The sequence below is a fragment of the Hipposideros armiger genome, unplaced genomic scaffold (genome assembly GCF_001890085.2).
Source record: "Hipposideros armiger isolate ML-2016 unplaced genomic scaffold, ASM189008v1 scaffold_127, whole genome shotgun sequence".
Classification (NCBI taxonomy): Eukaryota; Metazoa; Chordata; class Mammalia; order Chiroptera; family Hipposideridae; genus Hipposideros; species Hipposideros armiger.
In genome coordinates this window covers 1,735,322-1,759,482 of record NW_017731477.1, presented here as the reverse complement: position 1 = coordinate 1,759,482, position 24,161 = coordinate 1,735,322, and the positions used below count along the sequence as shown (strand labels likewise).

The 24,161-nt window shown below is 38.0% G+C and overlaps 1 protein-coding gene across 1 annotated transcript in view; it reads right to left on the bottom strand.

Annotated features, from left to right (window-relative positions):
- Positions 1 to 24,161, bottom strand: part of DPYD (dihydropyrimidine dehydrogenase) — an 870,205-nt gene that overhangs the window by 272,285 nt on the left and 573,759 nt on the right. Inside the window, exons 18-19 of the mRNA XM_019648865.1 lie at positions 23,896 to 23,964; positions 14,798 to 14,881 (exon numbers count right to left, since the gene is read on the bottom strand). Coding sequence (XP_019504410.1) covers positions 14,798 to 14,881; positions 23,896 to 23,964 — 153 coding nt within the window. The remainder of the gene's footprint in view (positions 1 to 14,797; positions 14,882 to 23,895; positions 23,965 to 24,161) is intronic.

The window sequence follows — 24,161 nt, the reverse complement described above, 5'->3', positions numbered from 1 at the left end:
AGAAAACAGTAAACTAACTTTTTTGAGTGACTATAACAATTTTTATTTGAAATAACAACCACAACAAAAATAAAAACAGCAATAACCCTGGACTAGAATAAGTGAAAATATATATATATTTTATATATATATATATATAATACAATAGTAATACAAACAGAAAAACAAAGGAAACTCAGGAGAAACAGGATTAGAACAGAGTAAGTTTATAAAAAGAGAAAATAACCAAGCAAATAAAAGCAAACAGAGAAAAACGTTTAAAAGAAAAAGGAAGTAAATACTGTGAAAGGAAAGGAAGAGTTTAATTGTAGATTTTGATTGAATTCGCTGATATAAGCATACATAGCAATACAATTAAATTCCGCTATTGGAAATATTACAAAAACCCATAGCCACACGAGAGGTGAGGGTTGTTTTTTTTTTTTTATTTTTTTTTTTTAGCTGAGCCATCCTGCTACCTATTGGCAGCTNGCTGCTCAGCTCGGGCTGGACTCGAACCGCTGTTGCTCAGAGCTCAAACTCTTGAGTGAGCTCTTAACCAACTGAGCCACTCGGCCGGCCCTGAGGTGAGGGTTGTTTTTAACTACAACACAGAAATAGGATTGAAGAATCTGGCATATTCTAGGGTATTCACTGCCAAGGAGGTTTGAGCTTTCTAATCCAATGCAGTGAATTTAGGCAGAAAATCGGAAGCTCCTTGTAAGTAAATCTAAATGAAAAATAGGAACGCTAGGTCCAAAAGGATCAAGGAAGAGAAATGGAAAAGGCAGGATGACAAATAATGTGATGTGTCCACAGAAAGGAAAATAAAATTGAGACAAGGGACTTGACCAACTAAGGAATGCAAAAAGGGAGAGCAAAACTGATGGTGTCAACACCTGCACAATTCTTGCCACATAATAGTTGCTCAATTAATAACTAGTTAATTAGTTGAATCAGTGAATGTTCCAACTACCAGAACTACCTTTTCAGGCTGTGTTCATCAATGTAAAAACAAAAACGGAAAAAGGAGATAGGTAGATTTGCAAGGATTAGTGTCAAAACAATTGCTTGCCACTTTGATATAGACCTACTCCTGGAGAAAAGATGAAAATACTGAATAACCTCAACTGAGGAACAAAAACTTACTGATTCTATGTGAATTGATCTACAAGGAAGAAACAGATATGTGCTGTTCTCAAAGAACTGCTCTCCTGGTTGCTTTGATTGTTTTTACAGCCATCAGCCTTGGCACTCCTCTGGACATGTGTTTGGGATTCTTGGAACCAAAATGAATAGTACATACAGAGCATCTATGCTGAAGGGAAAATGACAACCACATAACACCATGTAAAAGAATGCCGACAAAAAGAGAATTTGTTTTTCTGCGTTATATGAGACAATAAGGCAGGAAAAGAAAGAAAAGTAAACCAAATGACTGCATGACAGAACAGGAGAAGGGGGCTTGCAACACACAAGACAGAGAAACAGGGGGGTGGGGGAGCCCACGAAGGCAGAAACAAGGTAACAAAAAGCACAAAGCCGGCAGCAGAAAAGAACTGTCAGACACAAAACCCTCAAAACAATAGATAGGAAAAAAAGGAACAAGATGACAGGAAAAGAGCAGCATGGAATCTAGTAGGAAAAAGAAACAAAAATTTCAAATAATGGATTTTCTAACACCCCTGCTGTTCCGCCAGCGCATTGTGTCACAGCCTCACAGAGCAGTGCATAATTTATTATGGTCACTGGCTGCCAGGCTGCTATAAAGGGCAACAGCTATATGAAAATACTCCCCACCACTGGATGGCTTAATGATCTACCCTTTGTAGAGCAGGAGGGCTGGAGAACGGCAGGCACTGACCGAGCACTGATGGGGCTGGATGGCGCTCTGCATATTTAGTGCTCGCCACCATTTGAAAAAAGGGTGAATTAACTCTCCGGGCACCTCTGAGGGGCTTTTTGCCCCCCTCTTCAGCTTTTCCAACTACCCGGAGTAGTTTCTTAATGTCCAATACTACATACTGCCTCTGTTATGGGAGGGGTGATGTCAAATTCAACCGACAAAAAAAAATGGATTTTTAAAATAAAAATAGACCTTGAAAATGAATATTAATAATTGGAAAACACCAGTATATTTTCATCATGTCTGGGGATTAAAAAAAGAGGTAGGGTTCCTCTTTACAGATGAATCGGGACACAGAAAAAATCAAGTCACACAAAAATAAAGATCACTCAAATTGTTTTTACCAATAATTTTCAGGAAACAGGCCTTTTCAGTAGTATTTATATAGAGGAGCTTTCATGACTTCCACAATAGCACTGTCTTTAAAGTAAGATGCATCATTAAGATATGCATCAATAATTTCTATGGGTAGCAAAGCCACAGATTACTCGTTTAAAATGATTTTTTCAGAGGCGGTCATGCCTGAGGTTAGGAGTACAGGTTCTTGAGCTAGATGATCAAATCTGAATCCCGATGCTGCCATTTCCTTGTCATGTGACCTGCCACGTTAACTTCCGTTTTCTGCCTTTGGATTCTCCCATCTATAAAATGGGAATAATAATTATAAATACATCACAGAGTTGCAGTGAGGATTACACGAGTTAGACCTTGGATCGTAGCCTACCCAACAGCATGGCAGGTTCGGTTATTCTACCTGTTCTCAAGTAATGTGTGAGGGGACTTTTACGGGTGTTTGTAATCCAGAACAGTCTGTCATTAGTTATGGGCAGGTAGACAAGTGAAAAAATGTCCTCAGTCCCACTGGAGGCCAGGGTGAGGCAGTGTGTGTTCCTTCTTTTCCCTCATCCCTGAATGCAGATCTTGTTTAACAGCAAGTTTAAAAAAGGAAGTCACAGTCAGCCATTTTGATGTCTTTCATCCTCCAAACTCCTACGGTAACATGTAAAAAATGCTCATTTTTGAAAACTAAGACGATTTTGAATTTCAAAACTGAAATATTGGAAAGGAGGTAGACTGCTGTCCAGGATACAAGGAACTGTGAATAATATGTATATGTGAGGGGTATGCACTTCTGGAGAAACATATTTAGAATGGATTCAAGTCACAAATTGGAGAAATCAGAAATATGAAACCTAAAATGATTGAGGAGGAAAGATTACAAAAAATCAGAATAAGGTATTGAGATTAGTTTCAGAAGGAAGTAAAACGATTTAAAATGTAGTTCTCATCTTAAAAGATATTAAGAACTGCTTTACTGAGTCATAGTCATAAAACACGCTGCCCAGAATCTTCTCATTGCCAATGGCACAATAAAAGATTTTGTATGAAGGCGTCATTCATTCAGTCATTCATACTTTCATTAATCAGTACAAATATTATTTACTGAACCTACTGTGTGCCAGAATAACATTAGTCCCAAGGAATTCAATGTGGAGCAAGTCACTGTAGCCTAAGTTCCTTTGTCTGTAATATGGAGAATTTTCTATCTTCCCCCTCAAAATTAATTAGGGAGTGGAGGTGATATCATGTGTAGAAATACCTAGGACAGTGCGTAGAATACAACAAGCACTAAGTGAATAAACTCAATTTTTATTCTCCATAAAAATCCTTTGTGAATTTATTACCTTGGGATATATCTATATCACGTTAACTACGAGGACTGACAATTAAGTTCGCGAACTTTCCACCATGCACTTACAGTGGCAGCACTGTACAAACAGCTTGGAAAGGTTTCATAACCTTGGGATATTAGTGTCTTACAGCTGTGTTCATGTCAATGTGTGGCAGTGTCTTGCTGAGTGATGTTCATTATTGTTGTTGGGTGTTTTTGTGTGCTGTCACGAAAATGTCTTAGCTTGAATTAGCGCAACGAACAAACATTACATTTCTTGTTAAACTTGGCAAGAGTGGAAGTGAAATCAGGGACGCGTTAGTCCAAGTTTATGGGGATAATGCCATGAAGAAAACTGCAGTGTACAAATGGATTAAACGTTTTTCTGAGGGAAGAGAATGTGTCACTGATGAAGAGCGGTCAGGGCGGCCAGTAACGAACAGAACTGATGAAAACATGGCAAAAATTCCTCGAATTGTGCATCAAAATCATCAGCTGACTGTGAGAAGCATAGCAGACCAAGGAAACATCGATAGAGAAACAGTAGGAAAATCTTGGCATGAGAAAGGTGTGTGCAAAAATGGTCCCAAAGGAGCTAACCAATGAACAAAAGCAAAGGAGAGTTGAAGTTTGCCAAGACCTTTTTGGAGAGGCAAGACAATGTTTTGGGCTGTGTTATCATTGGTGATGAAACATGAGTGTATCAATATGACCCTGAAACAAAGCATCAAAGTGCACAATGGAAGTCAGCCGACTCTCCATGACCAAAAAAAGTTTTGTCAGTCCAAATCAGGAGTCAAAATGATGTTACTAATATGAATTTGTACCAACTGGATAAACAGTTAACCAAGTTTAATATTTGGAAGTGCTGAAAGGCTGAGTGAGAAAGTTAAATGAAAACAACCTAAACTTTTCGCCCACAATTCATGGCTCTTGCATCACGACAATGCACCAGCTCACACAGCACTGTCTGGGATAACAAATAACTGTATTGGAACACCCTCCCTACTCACCTGATCTGTCCCCCAGTGAGTTCTTTTTTTTACCCAAAGATAAAAGAAATATTGAAAGAAGACATTTGATGACATTCAGGACATCAAGGGTATTACAACGACAGCTCTGATGGCCATTCCAGAAAAAGAGTTCTAAAATTGCTTTGAAGGGTACTAGGCGCCAGTGTTGGTGCAATGCTTTACAAGGGGAACCATAAGATTAAAATGCTTAATAAAACCTAACTTATGGGGTTTTATATAGTCTGATGTGTATTTTCCTCTCCGATGTCATCTTGTGCCACATGCATCTGCTCTAAGCACCCCATGCTTCTTTCTTGCCCTTCAACAAGTCTTGTTTCAAACACAGGTTCTTCCTTGTGCTGTTTCCACTGCCTGGGAATGCTCTAACACACCCTAATCATTCTACTTAGTTGGAAATTCTCTAAATATTTCAGTTATCAAATCAAACATCACTTTCTTAAATGATCATTCCTTGACCTTTCAGAGCGGTCCAGAAAAATATCACATTTCATGCTTTTCAAGTATTATGGACCATTGCTTCATGGTTACCATGTCAGTTACATTTTGTTTGTGGGATTATTTGTCCAGTATCTGTCTACTCTATTAAATGGAAAGCTTCACGAGGACAGAGAACACGTCTATATTTTCTCACCATTATATTTGCAGCATTTCACACAATTCTCGGTACACGAAGTGAATGCAAATAGGGGAAATTTTGACGATTTGGGGTGTGCTATAAGTACAGGGTCTCTAGAACTTATTTCTGCTAAATAAAAAGGCTACTCTCTAAAAGTCTGAGACCCTGGGTGATAGAACATAGAGGAGAGTTAAGGGCGAACACAGGAAAGAGGAATAGAGAACAGATACTAGAATTTAAGGAATCGATTATTCCTTCATATGCCACGTTCTCCCATATGAGGCAAACACATTTATAGGAAAAACAGGAATGGCATGCCTACTATGTTGCCATACAATTTCTGGTGTAGTCAGGAAAAGAAAAACGTTGGCAAAGGAAAACTGGCAACAGAGATCTCTGTTCACTTGCTCAAGGGCTAGAAATCTTACAAATAAGAGAAAAAATCTGTATGCTCTTTTTTGGTGAGTTATTGACATACATTAAGTGTAACTGTATTTGCAACTTGATCTATGCAGAATTTTAAAGCTGAGTACACACAGTAACAACAGATGGGGCGAGAAAAGGAAACACTGAAACTGAACTCTAGAAAAAATAAATAGCAAATAATACGAGGAAAGAACCAAAGATATTCAAAACATCTCAAGGTGGCTAAAATTGATATTCATGCTTTAAACTGGTATCTCCTTAAACAAAACTTTCTTCTAGAGTATAATTTACTAAGCATATTGCTAGTTAATAACATGATTTATTTTTTTGGTGAAAGAGCAAAAAACAAGTTAGCTACAAAACATGATTGCCATTAATATTTCTGCAGTGTAATCAACACCAAGACAGATTTAATGTTTGTGTAAAATCTGTGATTCCCAACAAGCACCAACTGACGTGTATCTGGGCGACAGTAATAGTTCTCTGGGAATGTGGCTGCCAAATGATGGTAACAAAAGTCATATTCTTCAGTCTTGAATCAATACTCCCAAGCTGTAGGATGCCATGATCTTAATAAATCCTTTTTCCTTGGCTTACTTTTTTTGGGGGAGGATATTTCCCCAGTCAGGTAAACCCAAGTGCCTCCTTCCTGACAACGCACACCTGCTCCATCTGGAAGCCTTAACTGATTGCACTTGAAAAGACCCCTTCTACCCCAGCGGGGAACGTGGAAAAACTCTCTCAGAGGTAGAAGCTGCCTTAATTTTAAGGTCTCCTTAAAAGTGGTGCCTCTTATGCCTTCCCTTGATTTGTCTTATTCACTATCCGCTTTTGCCTTACCTTGAAACCTGCTGCCTCCCAATCTCCTGAGTGCTTACGAGTTTTCAGGTCCAAACTTGTTTTTTAGCCTAATAGGCAGCATCCTTTACTCCTGAGTGTTTTGTGGCGATAATGCATGACTCAATCTTGTTTGCCAGTTCTGCCAAATAACCTAGGCTAGTTAGAGCCTATGACTGAAATGCCCGTTTCATTGCCAATATTTATATCTTAGTCATTTTGATTTCCAATTTTGTTGCTACTCTGCACTCTGATACCTGTTATTCTCATGTGAAATTATGCTATGTGAACTCTCTGTGATATTCTACGGTAAGAGCACAGCTTCTCCCCACCTCACTCCTATGTCTCTCTCTTTAGAGCAAAGATATTTTTAGTTTATCTTCATGCTATAGTCAACAGACATATAGAAAACTCTGCTATAAATCCAACACTCAATGTATGTGATCATTTGGAGGTGATAAAAAAAATGTTTTGAAATGCTATTGCTGCTTTATTTTAGGAATATAACAAATGATGAGTACAATAAAAATCACATTAAGTTAAAAATATATATTTAGATGTTTTTCCTGCAACCATTCACTAGGTGGTCTACCTATTTGTCCTACATGTAATTTCTTTAATGCCACATGATTGTCCTAGACAAAAACAATGATACCCCCTGATGCAGACCTGATATTACAGTTAGATATAAATGGTGCTGCTTTCTACTAGAAATTTATAATTTTTAAAAGAAAGCAATCATTTTTATATCATTAATCAACATTAGTGACTAAAATTGAAAAGCTCATGGAGAACTAACTTAAAGCAAAATATTGACAGTTATATAAATGCCTCTTACAGATTTCCTACAGTTATCTACTTAACCAAGCACCCATGTCTATGCAAATGGCTAAGAATTAAAATCAAATAAAAATTTGGGCATTATAATATAGCACAAAGCAAATATTTCTTTTTGATCATAGCACTTTGTTTCATAAACAAGTTGATAATTTATTTTAAAGTACTTCTAAAATTATAATGCCACAAAGAAAATAAAAGAGAACTGGGTAAGTCAAATGTATATGAATAATATCAGATTTCAGTCACTTTGGTCGAAGCTGAACCATGCAGCCATTTATCATAGCTCTTTGTGGAATGATGTTATTTTGCAGTGCAATGATTTCCAAACCCGTGAATAGAACGTCTCAGGGGCACAACCCACTGAGCCAACCTGGCCTATTCCATATTTTCCAGTCAACTCATACACCTCGAGTTCCACCTCTCTAGCCTGAACTTACATTTGTCCATGCTGATTAGTGCAAGATTAAATATCATATTCAAGATAATGTGGCACTTGGCCATACATGTGTCTTATAGGGGCTGGAGTCAGAAGGAGCGAGAGGAATCAGGAACCTAAAACAGAGGCGGTCTCGTGGGCACACACCTGACCAGTATCAAAAAGCACATCTGCATCAGCGGTGAACCTCACCGTAGGTCCCCCAGGAGAAGCCAGAGGGGTCACGGTGGCTTCAGGTTGTATCTACCCCTGGTAGGGCTCCCGTTTTCTTTTCTTTAACCTTTGGGATTTCTCATACTCCTGAGTTCCTGCATTTCACCCCTCTGGGAAATATAAGAAGTACTATGACTTATCAGTTGTGTTGGCTTTTAAAATAGTATCTTTATATTGTCTCTTCCACAGACATCTAATAGGGATCCGGGCAGAGCTGTGGTCATTGCGTATGAGATACAGGATCTGTTATCCCAGCTGTTGGAGGAAGGTTTATTTCCCGGGGGAAATTCCAGCACATCTGGGGCAATGTGGTCCTCAGACTTAGTTTTGGATTCTCTTCCTGGTGACAGACGTTTACTCTCTGGCAAGGGTAAGCGTTATAAATTTGTGGTTAATGTTTTATGAAACATGTTGGAGTGTTGTAACAGGAACAAAGCCTTTCTCTCTTTTTTTTAATAAGCATACAGAGTTTGTGTAAATTGAATTTGGACATAGAACAGATCATGAGGGAAATATCAAAGTATTGCTTTGGGTGATCTTAATTTAAGTTAATAATTACTAAACATTTTTAAGATTTACCACTTTTAAACCTGTTTGTTCTTGCTTAGCTAAATCATCATGAAAGCAGAATTGTATCTGTATTTCCTGATGACAATTAATATACAGACTGGGTTGAACATTCCAGTGTTCAGAAATTCTATGCACAGGGTATGTGTCAATAAATGAAGAGGGCTGTGATACAGCAAGACGTAGCAGGTAGTAACAGTGGCACTGCCGTTTTTACTCATGGCGTTGTTTTGACTGTGAAGCTAGAGCAGTCTTCCCTCCAGTTACACTATCATTTTGGAATTTTCCACGTAATGGAATTATTACTGAAATAGTTGTGCACTATTTAGCAATTACACCTACATAGAAGCCATCCAAACCACTAAACAGTGGGAATCCTACAAGAGCCAGGAAAAATAACATCTTTGTAGCCTGTTAGAACCGTCAGGTAAAGAAATACAAATTCATTGACAGTGACTTCAATCTCTTAGTCACCATAGGTTCAAATGAGAGTGTGCATGAAGTTTCTACCTTTAAACCCATTCACATAAAATGTATTCTTTTTCTTTTCTCATGGAAAGTTTAGTTGATTGACAAGACATACCAAGTTAATGAATTAGATGTCATTTGAAATAGAATTACTTAGGTGATTTTTATTTGGATAAGTTCAGTTGAAAAAGGTATGAATTCCAAGCAGAGGAAATAATAGTATCTAGAAAGATACAGAGTCAGGAGTTCCCAGGGCATTGCACTGACTTATTCAGTTTAATTAGACATTTAGACACACCCAAGTGACATAGTGGAAGTACTGGACATCAGATGTGGGTCAGTGACAAGGGCACTGAACGCTGTAGGGCCTTGCCAGTTGGTTACCACAGGAAAGGGCAAATTAGGCTCCTTCCTCATGTCCAGTTCTTCCTGGAAACAAGGGGGTTGAACTGGAAAATCTTCAACGTTCCTCTCAGTTCTAAAACTCTGCGCTTCACTATGCCACATCAGTGAATCAAGGCAAAGAAGTAAACAGCCTGTGTGAAAAATAACTTAAGAAAATGTATGTGTCCCCATGACAGGAAAAAAAATCATTTCGAGAGGATTATTACTATCTCACTAGTACTGAGACGTCCTGTGGGTCATGCTGCTTCTGGCTCTTCGTTTTTTGCCACGTGGAAGATAAAACAGGAAGGAGGAAGGCAAGGTATCTCATCCCATGCTTCCTAACACCACCCCCAACTATTCTTCTATGAGAAGCTGATGGAGGATCTAAGAATTAAAGGTACTTCTGGCTGAAGACAGCAGCCTAGAGATTCTTCAGTGTCAGGAAACCAGAGAATTAGAAAAAATCCTGGGAAGGGTTTGTTTTGATATTTAAAGGCTGAATCAGAGAGGCACAAACTGATTAAAGCCATGTTTGAGAATCAGCACGTATCCTTGGTTTAATGCTTGCTGCTACTTACATGGACCACATACACCTAATGAAGCCCCAGTTCCTCACTGATGCATGGCATTGCAGGCCAAGTGTGGCCTTCCCTGCCCATTCTTTCAAGAGAAGTAAGAAATAGGAGTTTTCACTAACTGAAGTAAACTTCAAGTGAATGAGAGGGGAATGTTTCCTAGAGTTAGATTTTTACTCTAGCATTTTAGCTAGAGTAGCAATAAATCAGTCAAATTAAAGAAAAAAAGAAACGGGATTTTTCGGTCAAAGCCATCTATTGATAAAATGTTGGTAATAATTTCAAAATCAAACCACCATAACAAGAGAGAGCTATTCAGGCCTATTCAGCTCTTGTCTGAATCTGGGTTAGAAGGGTCTGCAGGACAGAAGTAAAAATATTCAATGTAATTATACAAGGACAATAGAGGGTTCTTCACTCAATGCCATAAGAACAGTTAGCATTTAGGAAAGGGAAAGGCCTCAAAGAGGTGCCATTTCATATGGATTTCATAGACCTTATTATGTAGCTCAATTACATTTACAAGGTAATATGCTGTCATAAGAAATTGGTTTATACAGACTGCATGGAGACAACTTTAAATCTGACTGTTAAGATATCAGAGAAGCTCCCTTGCTCCAGCGAGACAGAACACCTAAATAGTGGGTTTAGTTTTCCTTGTGTTTTTATATATTTAGAGAAATGGGAATTTAGAACTACAAAAGACTTTAGATCTAACTTAACCCTGCACTTAATTTTCAGTTAATAATAATAATATTGAATACTAATATTAGAATATTAATTTATTAGGATCTGTCCTTTGTGCCGTCCATATATTCAGTCTTATGTGCTAATTAAGACTCAGGCCCTTGCCACTGCTGACCAGAAGCCTCAGCTGGAAAACATGGAGAGCTCATGTGTGTTCAATGTGTTAAACGAGGTAAAAACTCAACCGACTTCAGAGGGTTGTTGTGAAGAGATGGAAGAAGACTAAAATCTTTTTTTTTCTTGCTGTAATATAACTCTGATTCTGGCATGTACATAACCAAAACTACAGCATATTTCACCTTTGCTTGAAAATCCAGATTATTGGGGGTGGGGGGGGGTTACCATGAACTAAAATGGCAAAATATAACAGAAGAGCATGTAGACATACAAAAGACCAAGGATTCTATTTTAGCCACACGAGGTACAATATGTCTATTAAACCAAAGCTTTTTTTAAAACAACTGCTACTTAGATACTCATGCATCAAATAAAGTAAAATATACCAAAAAGTGAGCAGCATTGGTTGATGTAAAAATAATTAGGAATCACTTAAGTAAAACATTGACTTTTATGCAGGCCAAGGAAAATGTTAGAGTGCTTTTAAAAAAGAACAGCATAATATGCATTTGTTTATTTCTTTAGTTGTTTTTGTTTTATCAATGGTCTTTATGGATAGTTTAAAAATAACACTTTACCCTGCTACTTATAATTTAGCATTCACAGAATATTAAAGCTGGAAGGGGATTTTGAGGTCATCTAGTTCATATCCCATATTTTAGAGATGGAAATTGATGCTTCAGGAGAGTGAGTGGCTTGGCATCAAGGTGACATAGATGGTTGATGGGAAGAATAAAGTGTGAGACGACCTTTAATCACTTAGCAAGTGTTATGCTACATAGTTAAGATTTTGTATGACGTTTCACTTTGCAGGAAATACACAAATCAAAATTTTAAGGTCAGCTTGATATTTTATTTCTACAAATTCCATAAATAAATATGATGTCTAAGTGTTGCAGAGGTTATAACTCTGTATTCATAAATTTCACTATTTTTAGTCATTTACAGGAACGTTTATGAAGAGTTTAAATACATGTGTGTTAGCTTTAATATATACACATATAGCTAATTTAAAAGCACTTGGGTGCAAAGGCAGTATTTTTCAGTTATTAAATATTTGCCAGAAAATATTTGAGATAAAGGAGAAAAAAACCCAGATGTTTAGAGAAGAAAATGTACTGTACCCTGCCCTTTCTTAAGGGACTAAAATTATTATGATTTCTAGAAACACCAGAAATGTAGAAAGCACAAGAGAGTGTTCCTAGCAGATAAATATTCTAGCCATGGAACGGATGTCAGTTTGTTTCATTCATGAAGCAAATATTTATCAGGCTCTGGCGATGCACACAGCTCTGTGCTTTGCACACAGGGGGGTATCAACAGACGGAACCCTGGATCACATTGAGATTGGGGAGAGGAACTGGACTGGCTTTTCAGTCTCCCAACAGTGAGCACAAATTCCCCATCCCACCACTTGCAGGGGCTCAAGACTATGAAACTTAGGGAGAGAGGGAGAGGCAATGGAACAGGAAGTAGAGAAAGGGAGAAAGGAAGTAAAGAAGATGAGTGAACCCCAGGTGCGTTTATGCCCCCTCTAAAGAGTCACAGCTATAGTAAAGCCTTTATTTTTTTAATGTCCTAATATCCTTCCTTGCCTCCATTTAAAATATTGAATATTCATGTGCACTGAGGCAGAGCAATCATTTAAAACATGTTGGAGCAAAAATGATTAAATTAGCTTTAGTTTTCAATTATATAATTTACAAGAGAATATAATTCAAAAAAATTTTTTCTAAACATGGCTAATAGGAAGAATTGATTTTAGTTTTAGAGATTATAATTAACAAATGAAATGGAAATGTTTTGTTTCCTTCAGCCTAAGACATCATGGTCTTTGGAACACATGTTTTCCAAGAGTTTAACAAATCTTTTTTTTTTTTCCCCCAAGGTTTTATTGGGGAATTGGGGAAGGGGAACAGAGCTGGGGAATTGGGGGGAAGGGAAAGAGACAAGTTGCTGTCGTTTTGTTCTTCAGTCTAGTTGTGGTGGACCTCTCTTCACTGGCCCATGTTGGTATTATCACTGTGCTCTTCCTGGGTGAGGCAGATGGGTCGTCGGCCATTGGATGGCCACTCACAGGGGCTCTTGGCAGCTCAACACCAGCTACCGGTCACTCATGCTGGCTGCCAGCCACACATGGTAGCTTATGGCAGCCCGCTGCAGCAGGGGCTGCAACCTACGCCATCACCGGCGACTCACAGCAGCCCAGCTCCAGGTTGAGCTGCTGCTCACCATCTTAGCTGTAGAGGGCAGTGTCACTGGCCCCCATGTGGGATCTGAACCAGGGCCCTGCTGCTCAGAGCTGGCATCCCAAGCCAACTCTTAACCAACACGCCACTCGGCCGGCCCTAACAAATCTTAATGATGATTTTGACTATAAAATTTTAGCACTTGGCATCCTCGTGCAGGCTGTGCAAAAATTGATGTGGCTAAATAATTCTCTGGATAGGATATGCCTAAGACACTTAACAGCTGGGTAAGTTCAGATGTGTTCACAGAGTGAACGCCTACTCTAAAAAATAAACTGAAGGTTGGGCAACATTTTCAAAATAATTGGCATTTTTGTGGCAAACAATATACATTAAAGTGCATCCTTCTTTAAAAAATCAGTCAATAGATTTATATTTTCCATAGAGGCTTTTATTCATGTAACTAAAAAAAAAAATTTGGTTCTAAGTTTCAAAGACTGAAAGGTTTTCAGGCGAGAACCCTGAGTACCTCTGGCCTGTGTTCCAGGGGTCCTTCTAGGAGCCTTGCTCCTTTTAATCAAGTTATACATCTTGACACACTGACTGTTTCCTAATCATGTGACTCATAAAAGTCATTCAATATAATGATATTTTCCTTCTACTGGGTAATTCTGAGGCTTGGTTCTGTTACCACATTTACTGATCTTCTGGGTCATCTGTTATTTGTCGAAAGACGATATACTTGAAAAATATTTGACTAGACTAGACCCTCCTCTCCTGCTGCTATAAAAGAATGGTTTCTTCCTAAGTCACAAATCTATTCAGAATGTCAATTAAATATTCACAAGACACTTTAAAATCCTCCCAGACTGCTAATATGAAATAGTAACCTATGTTCATGTGAATAAGCAGAAAATGTTGCCCTTCCAAATTAAGGGCCTCTGGCTTCTGAGTTTAATTCAAATAGTATGGTAACTTAAAAAGAATCAAGCACCTACTATGTACAAGGCCTGTGCCAGATGTGGAGATAAAAGTAAGCTTTCCAGGACTAGGAAACTTGTCATAAATTACAACATTTTGTATTATTTAATTCACACCATTTCCCTCTGGGCTTAAAAGCTCAATTAGATGCAAAACACTCAACTTTTTAGCATTAAGCTTTTACATTGCTCCTTAACATACAACACTGGATCTCGTTACATAAAGATGCAGTAATTTCTACATATTAACATATATTTCCACATTTTATTCATTAGGTTTCTGAAAGTATTTTAGCATGAAGGTTCCATTTATTGTATCCAAAAATAAAAATAGCATCAAAGTCTTTTTGAAACTCCCAAAACACAGTTCGGGAATAATGATCATATGCTAAAAAATGTAAAATGCAATTTATGCCGTGCCCCATTTACTACAAAATCACTACGAACAATGCGTTTTGTACAGTGCATTGCTCCAGGGAAACCGGATCAGCATCAAGAATGAGAAAAGAACACTGCATTTGAAATCAGCTAATTCTGCTTCAGCGCTTTTAAAAACGATTTGTTATGATATTACTTCCTGTCAAGCACATAATGTGGTATTTTCCTCAATAAAACTAAACAGTTGCTGTAATTTCAGCTTCCTTCATTTTCCACTTTTTAAGCACTAAATATTTAAACACTGCAGACCTGGAAGTCTCAAGCCAGTCATCTGAACCGCGCATCTTCTCGCCTAAGGTACAGTAACTATCCGTCCAGGGGCCTGTTCTGTCACGCGGACACACACAATGACAGCTGCTGAGGTCCTTACCTGACCGCAGGCCAGGCCCATTCCTCTTTCTCCCATGCCGTGTGGACACGATAAATTTAACTCCAGGGCATCTGCTCCAGAAGCCTTTAAGATGTGGATAGGAAATGAAAAAAAGAGGGAGAGTTTTATTTGTGAACCGGTATGCTTTCACCATTGATAACTCAACATAGGTCATGTTTGTGAAATGTTAACTATTCTGCTTTCTGCATCACAGCTATCTTGTAAGGTATATTCTGACTCTTTCAAATTAGAGTGTGTATAACTACAACAATAACAACAGCAAATATTTACTGAGTGCTTATAAGAGGACATTCACTACTCTATGTGCTTTACACTTATTTCGCATTCTCACAATCCTTGGATTATTACGGTGCCAATTTTACACACCAGAAAGCTGAAAGCACAGAGGGTTAAATGACAAGCCTGGCTCTTAAGTGACGCAGCGAGATTTTAACTCAGGTGTGTTGACATCACAAGTATGCTGCCCTACACAGCTTCTATTTTCATGGAAACAAATGTTTCTAATTCTGGATCATTGGTACTGGAAGTAGCAGTGCAAATAAAAATGTAGTAGAAATGAATAAAAGTAAAATTTAAAATATTTTTAACTGAAAATCCATTTTATTGTATTTTAAAAAGTCCACACTCAGAAATATGTGCAGATAATTTGTCATACTTTAAAAATTAAATAGAAATCCTTCTTATTTAACTCATTATTTTATTAGTACATAGATGGGTCCCGCAAAATGAACAAAATAGTTCTAAGTACCCTAAGAATACTTAGAAAATCATGGAATTCTTGAGAAGTCTTCTGTGAAAAACTCTAAGAATATGCAAAACACTTTTTTCATAGTTTAATATAGTAATTTGAAGAGTGGGGCATAAATTACATAATTCAAGTTTTATATTCTTTCACCCAACTTCTAGAGTTTCTCCAATGCCACACTTTTTTTAAACAATAAATTTATTAAGGTGACACTGGTTAATAAGATTATATAGGTTTCAAGTGTACAATTCTATTATATAATACATCATTTGTATATTGCATTGTGTGTTCACCATTCTGTCGGGAAGCGTAAATCAAAACCATAATGACATGTCACCCGACACCTGTTAGAGTGGCTATCATCAACAAGACAAGTAATAACAAGTGTTGGAGAGGCTGTGGAGAAAAAGGAACCCTTATACACTGCTGATGGGAATGCAGATTGGTATGGCCACTATGGGAAACAGTACAGAGGTTCCTCAAAAAATTTAAAATAGAATTACCATACAACCCAGTAATCCCTCTTCTGGGTGTCTACCCAAAAAATCTGAAAACATTTATTCATAAAGATATATGCACCCCTATGTTCACTGCAGCATTATTCATGGTGGCCAGAACATGGAAACAACCAGTGTCCTTTGACAGATGATTGGATAAAGAAGATGTGGTACATATATGCAATGGAATACGACTCGGCCGTAAGAAAAGATGATATACTGCCATTTGCAAAAACATGGATGGATCTTGAGAATATCATGGTAAGAGAAATAAGTCAGACACAATTTCTTTTTAAGTAAGTTCAACTAGAAGCTTCTATCAGTTCCCATAATATTATAACATGTCTATCAAATCATGTCAAGGCTTAAAAAAATACACTATTTTCTAAATGTATCAGACCTTTCATTAGGCCGACAACTGTTTCTTCAACGTCTCTCTTTTCTTCCTAATTGTTCAAGATATTATCCTATTTTTTCCTGCTTTATGCATTTTAAGTGGGACTTCAACAAACTTAAAAAATTCTAGTTAGCTATTTCTCAGGTGAGTTTCTTACCCATCATCAGTGAGTCTTCTTTTTCTTCTGCAAATTTGTGAAAGTTCATTGGATCATTCGGCCTATTGTCTAACAGGGTTTCACTATGGTTTTTGCTTCTCTAATTCAGTTTTTTTTAATTTAAAAAATTTTTAAATTGTAGTTGACATTCAGTATTATTTTATATTAGTTTCAGGTGTACAGCATAGTGGTTAGACATTTATATAATTTATGAAGTGATCCCCCTGAGTCTAACATCCACCTGGCACTACACAGCTATTACAATATGACTGACTGTATTCCCTATGCTTTACTCTACATCCTCATGACCACCTCGCAACCACCAATTTGTATTTCCCAATCCCTCCACTTTTTTCACCCAGCCCCCCAACTTCCCTCAATCCGGTAACCAGCAGTTTATTTCTGTGCTTCATATTATTGGAAAATTACATTTAGTTATGCAGTTTTTTTCCTCTTGATTTGGTAGTGAGCATGGACAAAGCACAACTGGCTAACCTCTGAGTTCTAGTCCGAGATTGGCTAAGGAATTGGGGATGCTTTGGGGAAGTCAGTTAACCTTCTTTGTTTCCATCTACTCAAGTCTAAGCAGTAGATAATATGACCTATCTCAAAACCATGTCATGTGGGAATTATCAGCTTAATTTAAAAATTACACATTGCATTTACATATAATACTGTACTTTACTTATTATTTCTTAGTTATTTCAAATATGTCTTTTAGACTTCTTTATTTAGCTGAATTTATTTAGCAGCAATTAATAGCAAATCAATTCAACAACATTTTGGAATATATGAGCGCTAGGTTGCATTTGTACACATACTTACATTTTACATATTTCCTAAAATATACTCGTAAGTGCAAGCTTACAATTAGCTTGATAAAACCTAGGTTCAAAGAGCTCAAATGAGTTACTCAATGTCCTACAGCTTGCAAATGAGGGTAGGCTCTTGAACCCAAGCATTTTGAGTCCACAGCCTGCATTCTTACTATCATAATTTATTAGAAATCACTTATTCCATGACCTGTGTTGTGACACTGTGTTAAGAAAATATAACCGATTGGTATCCTTGAATCTTCTAAACTTGAAATAAAAATGAAAATCCTACAAAACCACTTATCTGACTTAAAGCCTTTTCAGTGACTAATTATTAAACATTTCTCCAGTATTATACACATATACAAACACTGACCCACCAAACACACCGGAAGGCCTTTGAAATGAGCATCTAGGTCTCAAAAACTGAGATAATCCTGCTCAAGGTGATACAAAAATATTGGAAACATTCACTTGGTCTCTACTCAAATATTACTATCACAGGATGTACACTACCTTAAAAGACATTTAATTCCATTTCCAAGCAACTATATGCATTCAGAAAGCCTTAACTGCTGAATTAGCTTGAAATGTTAAATTAACTGAAACTTAATGCATGCATTCTGAGTCCCGTTAGTCACAAGCTTTTTGGGTTAGTCACTTAGCAGAGTTTATTCTACTTCACCTAAATGACTCTACAATAAAATAATCTAGTGAGGGCAGTGACATAGAAAATTTGCTCTTTCTAATTTCATACATTATCTATTTATCATCCATTTACCTACACGGAGTAGAATGTGTATGTTAATAGTATGGACTCTGCAGCCAGATTTCATGGGTTTTAATCCCACTTTTATCACATATTAGCTGTGTGAACTTGGGTATATTATTTAACAAGTTTTTGCCTCGGTTTCCTCATCTCTAAAATGTAACTCACAGTGTGACTTTTATAGGGTATAAATAAATTTATAAAAGTGAATGAGTTAAAACAGTGCCTAGGCTGTAGTAAATAACCATGTAAGTGTAAGCAATTTATCTATCATCTATCTGTATCTATCTATCTATCTATCTATCTATCTATCTATCTATCTATCTATCTATCTATCTATCTATCTATCTACCTACCTACCTGCCTGTCTGTCTGTTCTATCTGTTTATGTGTCCATCCATCCATCCATCCATCCATCCATCCATCCACCCATCCATCCATCCACCCATCCATCCATCCATCCAATAAGAATCTCTGACTTGCCCTTCCCTAGCCTTGATCTGAAAATGGATTTAAAGTAACTAACTATACTTCAGGAGGGAAAAAAAGAAAATAAAACTGTTCTGAATAATTCTCAGAATAGTGGTAATAATGTAGTTTCTAAATTCTTTGAATCACTATAAAACTCTCAGAGAAACTAGGTTAGCAAAACCACAGGTGCTTGTACAAGATATACAACAAAATCCAGTACAACGCTCTTCCTCTCCCCCTTTCCTTACTTCCCCCTTCTTTCCTGATCAATATAGTTCTAAGGTCTTTGGGTGGGGTAGAGAAAGATAGGTGACCAGAAGGATATGAGCAGCAGCCAGAGGGACCACTGTGAGATATCAGAGCCCAAGCCCAGAGAAAAGGATGCCCATGTGGAGGGTGGCTTTGTATAGTGTATCAGAGCCCAAGTGAGCAGAGAAGGCTTCCACTGGTGGTGGAGCTGGCAAAGGGCATCAGATCCCAAGCAGCGTGAGGAAGGTGTTCCCTTGGTGGGGCATCAAAAGTACACTGCTTCGATTCTCCCTTAATTTCTCCTGTTAGAATACACCAAGTCCAATGTTGAGTTTCTATGTAGCAACACTGTCGTGTAGTCTCAACTATCCGATACTGGAGATGCAAGTTCTCCAGAATCTTGAACCACTCTGAAGTGGACCTGCAACAGGTAAATACTGAACTAGCTTGGGCTGCACTGGACACTAAGTCAGTGACTATCTCTGTCCCCAAGCGGGTTTCCATCTTTCCTGATCCCACTTTGTCCTGCATCACTGTTCGTGGACGTAAACCCAACAGGCTCTACATATTTCTATAATGTGCCTCTGCCTGCTTCTTACTCCAAGCCTATCTGAGCTCTCCTAACTCTAATACCTATTTAATTGCACAACATACTGCTAGCTCAGATTCAGGTAAAACATGATGAGAACCTGGCTTCTAAGTGGTTAATTTGGACTCTGCTAGGAATAGTGTGGCCACGGGGTCTTGACACTTTGCCTCTCCCCTGGGCCTTCCTTGTCTCATCCTACCACTGATGGTCAGACTTTGAACAATCCCTCATCAGGTCCCTGACTTAAAACCTTCAGCCTTGGGTCTTAATCACCCCAAGTTAACTGGTGCCACGTAAAGTGCCATTCTGCCCATTTCTTCTATAAATGGCTCCTTTTTGTTTGTCACATATCAATGCACCAGCTCTGTGACTCTATTTTACTTCGTTCAACAAGTATTTGAGGAATACCCACTGATAGGCAAAGCCCTGTGCTTGAAAATGGGGATTAAGCAGTGAACTAGACAGGGGTCTCCACCCCCAGGGAGCTTGCTTTGGAATAAGCAGGATGGAGGTTAAAGAGCTAACGACACCACTATTAATCACAGCTTTATTAAATGCTGCAGTGGGAAAGCACAGGCAGAGGTAGACATAGGTTTGGAGGAATCTGAAGCTTCAAGAATTTGGGGAAACTTCTTTAAGAAAAAAAAATAAAAATTACAAACACAAAATGACCAACAGGGTCTTGGAAGTAGCTTGTGCAAGCAAGGGCCATGAAACGGAAGCTTCATTAGCTTTTAGTAATGGCTTCTGAGGATAGGATGCCAGGAGTAGGACAGGGGGTTAACCTGCTAGGCAGAGGGCTCAGAGGTAAGGAAGAGAGAAGATCTCATGAGGAGAAAAGGGCATTCCAGGCCAAGGGAACAGCAAGGCTCTGAGTTGGGAATGTGCTGATGGAGTAAAAGAAGGCCAGCAGGAACTGGCAGGCGGAGAACTAACCCAAGATGTCATGAGAAAGGCAGGAAGGTCCAGACTATGCAGGACTTACAGGTCCTACAACTGTTTTGCATCTTAAGGAAGTGGGGAGATTTTGGATTGCCTGAGGGCAAAAAGATTAGTGGGACTTTCCTAGATAAACTTGGACGAGGGTGGTAGTGAGGCATATTGAACCACACCCAATTGATATGAATCCTCAAATTTGATGGCCATGCTTGCCACCCAAGCTTTTGCCACTAGCTTAAAAAGGAACCTCGGCCCCTGTTGCCCTGCTCACATCTCCTATCACTGCCAGCTCTCACAGCTCTCTCAGGGTGGCAGCTGGGCTTTGTCATAGCCTCCATCGTACCTGTCAAACTGGGAGAACCAGGAGTGCCCGTGCCAAGGCCTAATACCGAGGCTCCGGCCTTTCCCTCCTATTTTAGGTTAGGTTGAAGCATTTCACAAGATGGCATGGGATTCGGCTCCCCTAGCAGCTGCCCAAAGGGGGTAGGGCACACAACGCAAAAGTGCAGAGGAAAATAAAGCTCTGTGGCAAGGAATTTGACCAATGGGAGACAGGAGACAGGAGGAAACCAGTAGATACATCCCTGACCCTTCTGAACTAGACTGTTGTGAGGCAGGATGACCCCATACAGTGCCCCCTGACTCCAGGACCGAGCAATGGGCTCCTTGGGAGGCTGGGGCCAGCTCCGTCATGTACCACACTATATCTGCTTTCCCGGCTTCCTCTCGCCTTTCCCCTTTTTCCTCACTCTTACTGCTCCTGGATTGAATCGTTCAATAAAGCATCTTTACACTAACATCGACTCAGCCTCTGCTTTATAAACTAATTCACGTTAAGAAAGAAATGAGTTCCAGATCCACGTAAGGCCTAATATTGTAAGCCTACAATATGGTTCAATGTGGTATATATCTGACTACACATTTAAACTGTGAACACATCCACATAGCTGAGGCTGTATCTTATTCACCTTTGTTTTGGGTGGCCAAGGGTATCGGAAGTGCTTCATAGATCTTCCTTTGCGTGGAATTAGGATAGGTTGTCCATGTCCCAGAAAAGTAGGAGAACCTAACAACATTACTGATTTCAGAGGCTGCTTTTTTTTGACGATGCTCAAAAAACATGTCAGGTTTCAATCAAGTTGAGAAATACATAAAAGACCTTAAAACGTGTGCATTCTAGTGTTAAAATAAAAAGAAAGTTTTAGTTCAGCATGGTTCTAATGCCAGGAGAAAACAAAACTTTCTCAAGGGTATGTGTATAATAAGGAAAATATACTAGATATATATTAACTTATAAAAACAGCATTGAGTTGAATTTACTGCATTTTAAGAATATACCTAGGATCTATTTTTTTTTAACCACCCATGTGATCTTAGATGTTTATTCAAAATAGTAAAATAAAATGTTAACCTCTGGTGAAATGAACAAGTAGTAATAATCTCTCCTTGTGCAAATTTTCATTCTGACATAGATTCTCAGTCTTCATTTTTTCAAGTTCATGTACAACTGGATCTGTTCTGCTGCTACACGTGTAATTTCTGTTTCCAGATATAACAGTAAAGAGCTGATAGAAGATTTCCCCAATTCCCTATTGCGTAATTCAAAAATTCTTCTACTATAAGGAGAGGAACTTCATGAATTTAAAGTATATCCATCATCACATTAAGTCATTTGCTGAACTTAAAACTGGTGGCGTGCTCTCTTAGATTTCTTACAGCCCATTATCACCACCCCCGAAGAAATGAACATTGTAAGCGGTACAGTAACTTTGCCTTGAATACTTTTTTGCTTTTGTTGATTTGTTTTAATGTGAGCTCTTCCATTGTAAGTAAATCTGTTTTAATCTGTTTTGAAGCATGTGTTCATAAAAAGAAAGCCAAATATTGACTCTACAAAGATTTATTTAGTGACTGCCATATGAGCTGTGACAGAATCATGCTGACACGCTGCCCTCCAAGGAGATGTGAAGGCCTGGGGACAGTTCCTTCATGTGCTGTGCCCTGGGTGGGTCCATGTTTTAAGGTTACAGGGATTTTTTTTTTGAGTGACACCAGCTATAGATTGACCTTCCTGATATGTAGATGGATTTCCTGTGGAGAGATTACACAAACTTTTGACTGAATGAAAGGCATCTTTTATTTCTTCTTTTAAAAAATTGTTTTCCTCCCTTTCCTCCTTCCCTCCCTCCCTCCTTCCCTTCCTTCCTTTTATTTTTTGGTATTAGTACTTAGAAAATGATATTAAATTAAATGGCAATTAAAGGAATAAATATAGAATGTGAGAAATGTAAAAAACTTCTTTAAGTTGGTTAGTATATTATTACTACAAGGCTTTTTGGACTTTTTTAAAAGTAAGATTTGCTTATTTAAAAATTAATGCTCATTACGGAAGAAAATGTATTTTTTAAGTATTTTATTCTACAGAAAGACGGAGAAGCAAGCAAGCAGCATGATAAAGCTATTCATCATAGCCAGCTTAAAATTGGCAAAGCTCATGCCAAGCAGGGCTCTGTGTAAGATTTCATGGTCAATTAGGTAAATACACGTACAAAATGGACCCAGCACCGAAGATCACGAAGCCAATTACTATCATGTTTAATTTCACCCCCGAGTCCCAGAAGTAATTTGTTCCCTCATAGTTTTAAGATGTCCAAATAAAATGTACAATCAACACTTCTGAACACTATTGGAAGCTTTATAATATTTCATAAGGTAGAGTTGTTAGTTCATAAAGTATTGTTAGATTTAGTCTTCTATATTTCTAAGAGGTTTTCAAGAAATCCCAGCTAAATCTGTCTAGAGCTATTTTTCATGACAGAATGATGGACATAAATGTATAATTTTAAGTATGTATTTTTCTATTTGAAATACAAATTTGAGCCACATGGTTAGTTGTTTGCATTTGTGAAAGACTCCATTTATATTATAGAAAACCTGCTGACTACTGTTCCATTCAGGAGCATTCTGTCCTACCATTTTATGTATGTCTGTATTCAAACTCAAATAGTATTAAATGAACCTTTTACATTTTAAATATTCAAGAGTTTTATATTCAAAATTTCTTCTCTCGCTGTCAAACTAGTTTGCCTAAAGGCAAGGTAAGATCAAGTTAGACTCTCAAAGGTAGAATTAAATTTTATCATGACATCCATCATAATTTACAGTTTGCTTAATATGCAAATAAAGAGTATATGAATTCAAAGAATAAAGGATTTTTAGGTAGTGTGTGAAATCCAAGGGACCACTTTTATAAAACAGATTCCTTTTAAATTTACATTTCCATCATTTTAATGAAAACACAAGGTAAACAAATTATAATAGGAGTGTTTTAAGTTACCATTTTCCATTCGATTTTACTTCTACTGGGTTATTTTTTTCATGGCAGCTTTTTATTTAAAACTAATAAAAACAGGTGAGAAGAAATAGATATATACTAAAGAAATCATTACCTCAGCCATTTTGGAGAGTTCCATCCAGTCACTTTTGTTGTAGCTGCACATGATGCTAGCAATCACAATCTTTAAAAGAGAAAGAGGAAAGAATATCAAATAGTTATGACTTTGTACAGAAGGGTATATTAATATTTACATATGGGGCCGGCCGAGTGGCACGTTGTTTAAGAGCTGGGTTGGGACGCCAGAGGGCCCCGGTTCGGATCCCACATATGAGGGCCAGTGACACTGCCCTCTACAGCTAAGATGCTGAACAACAGCTC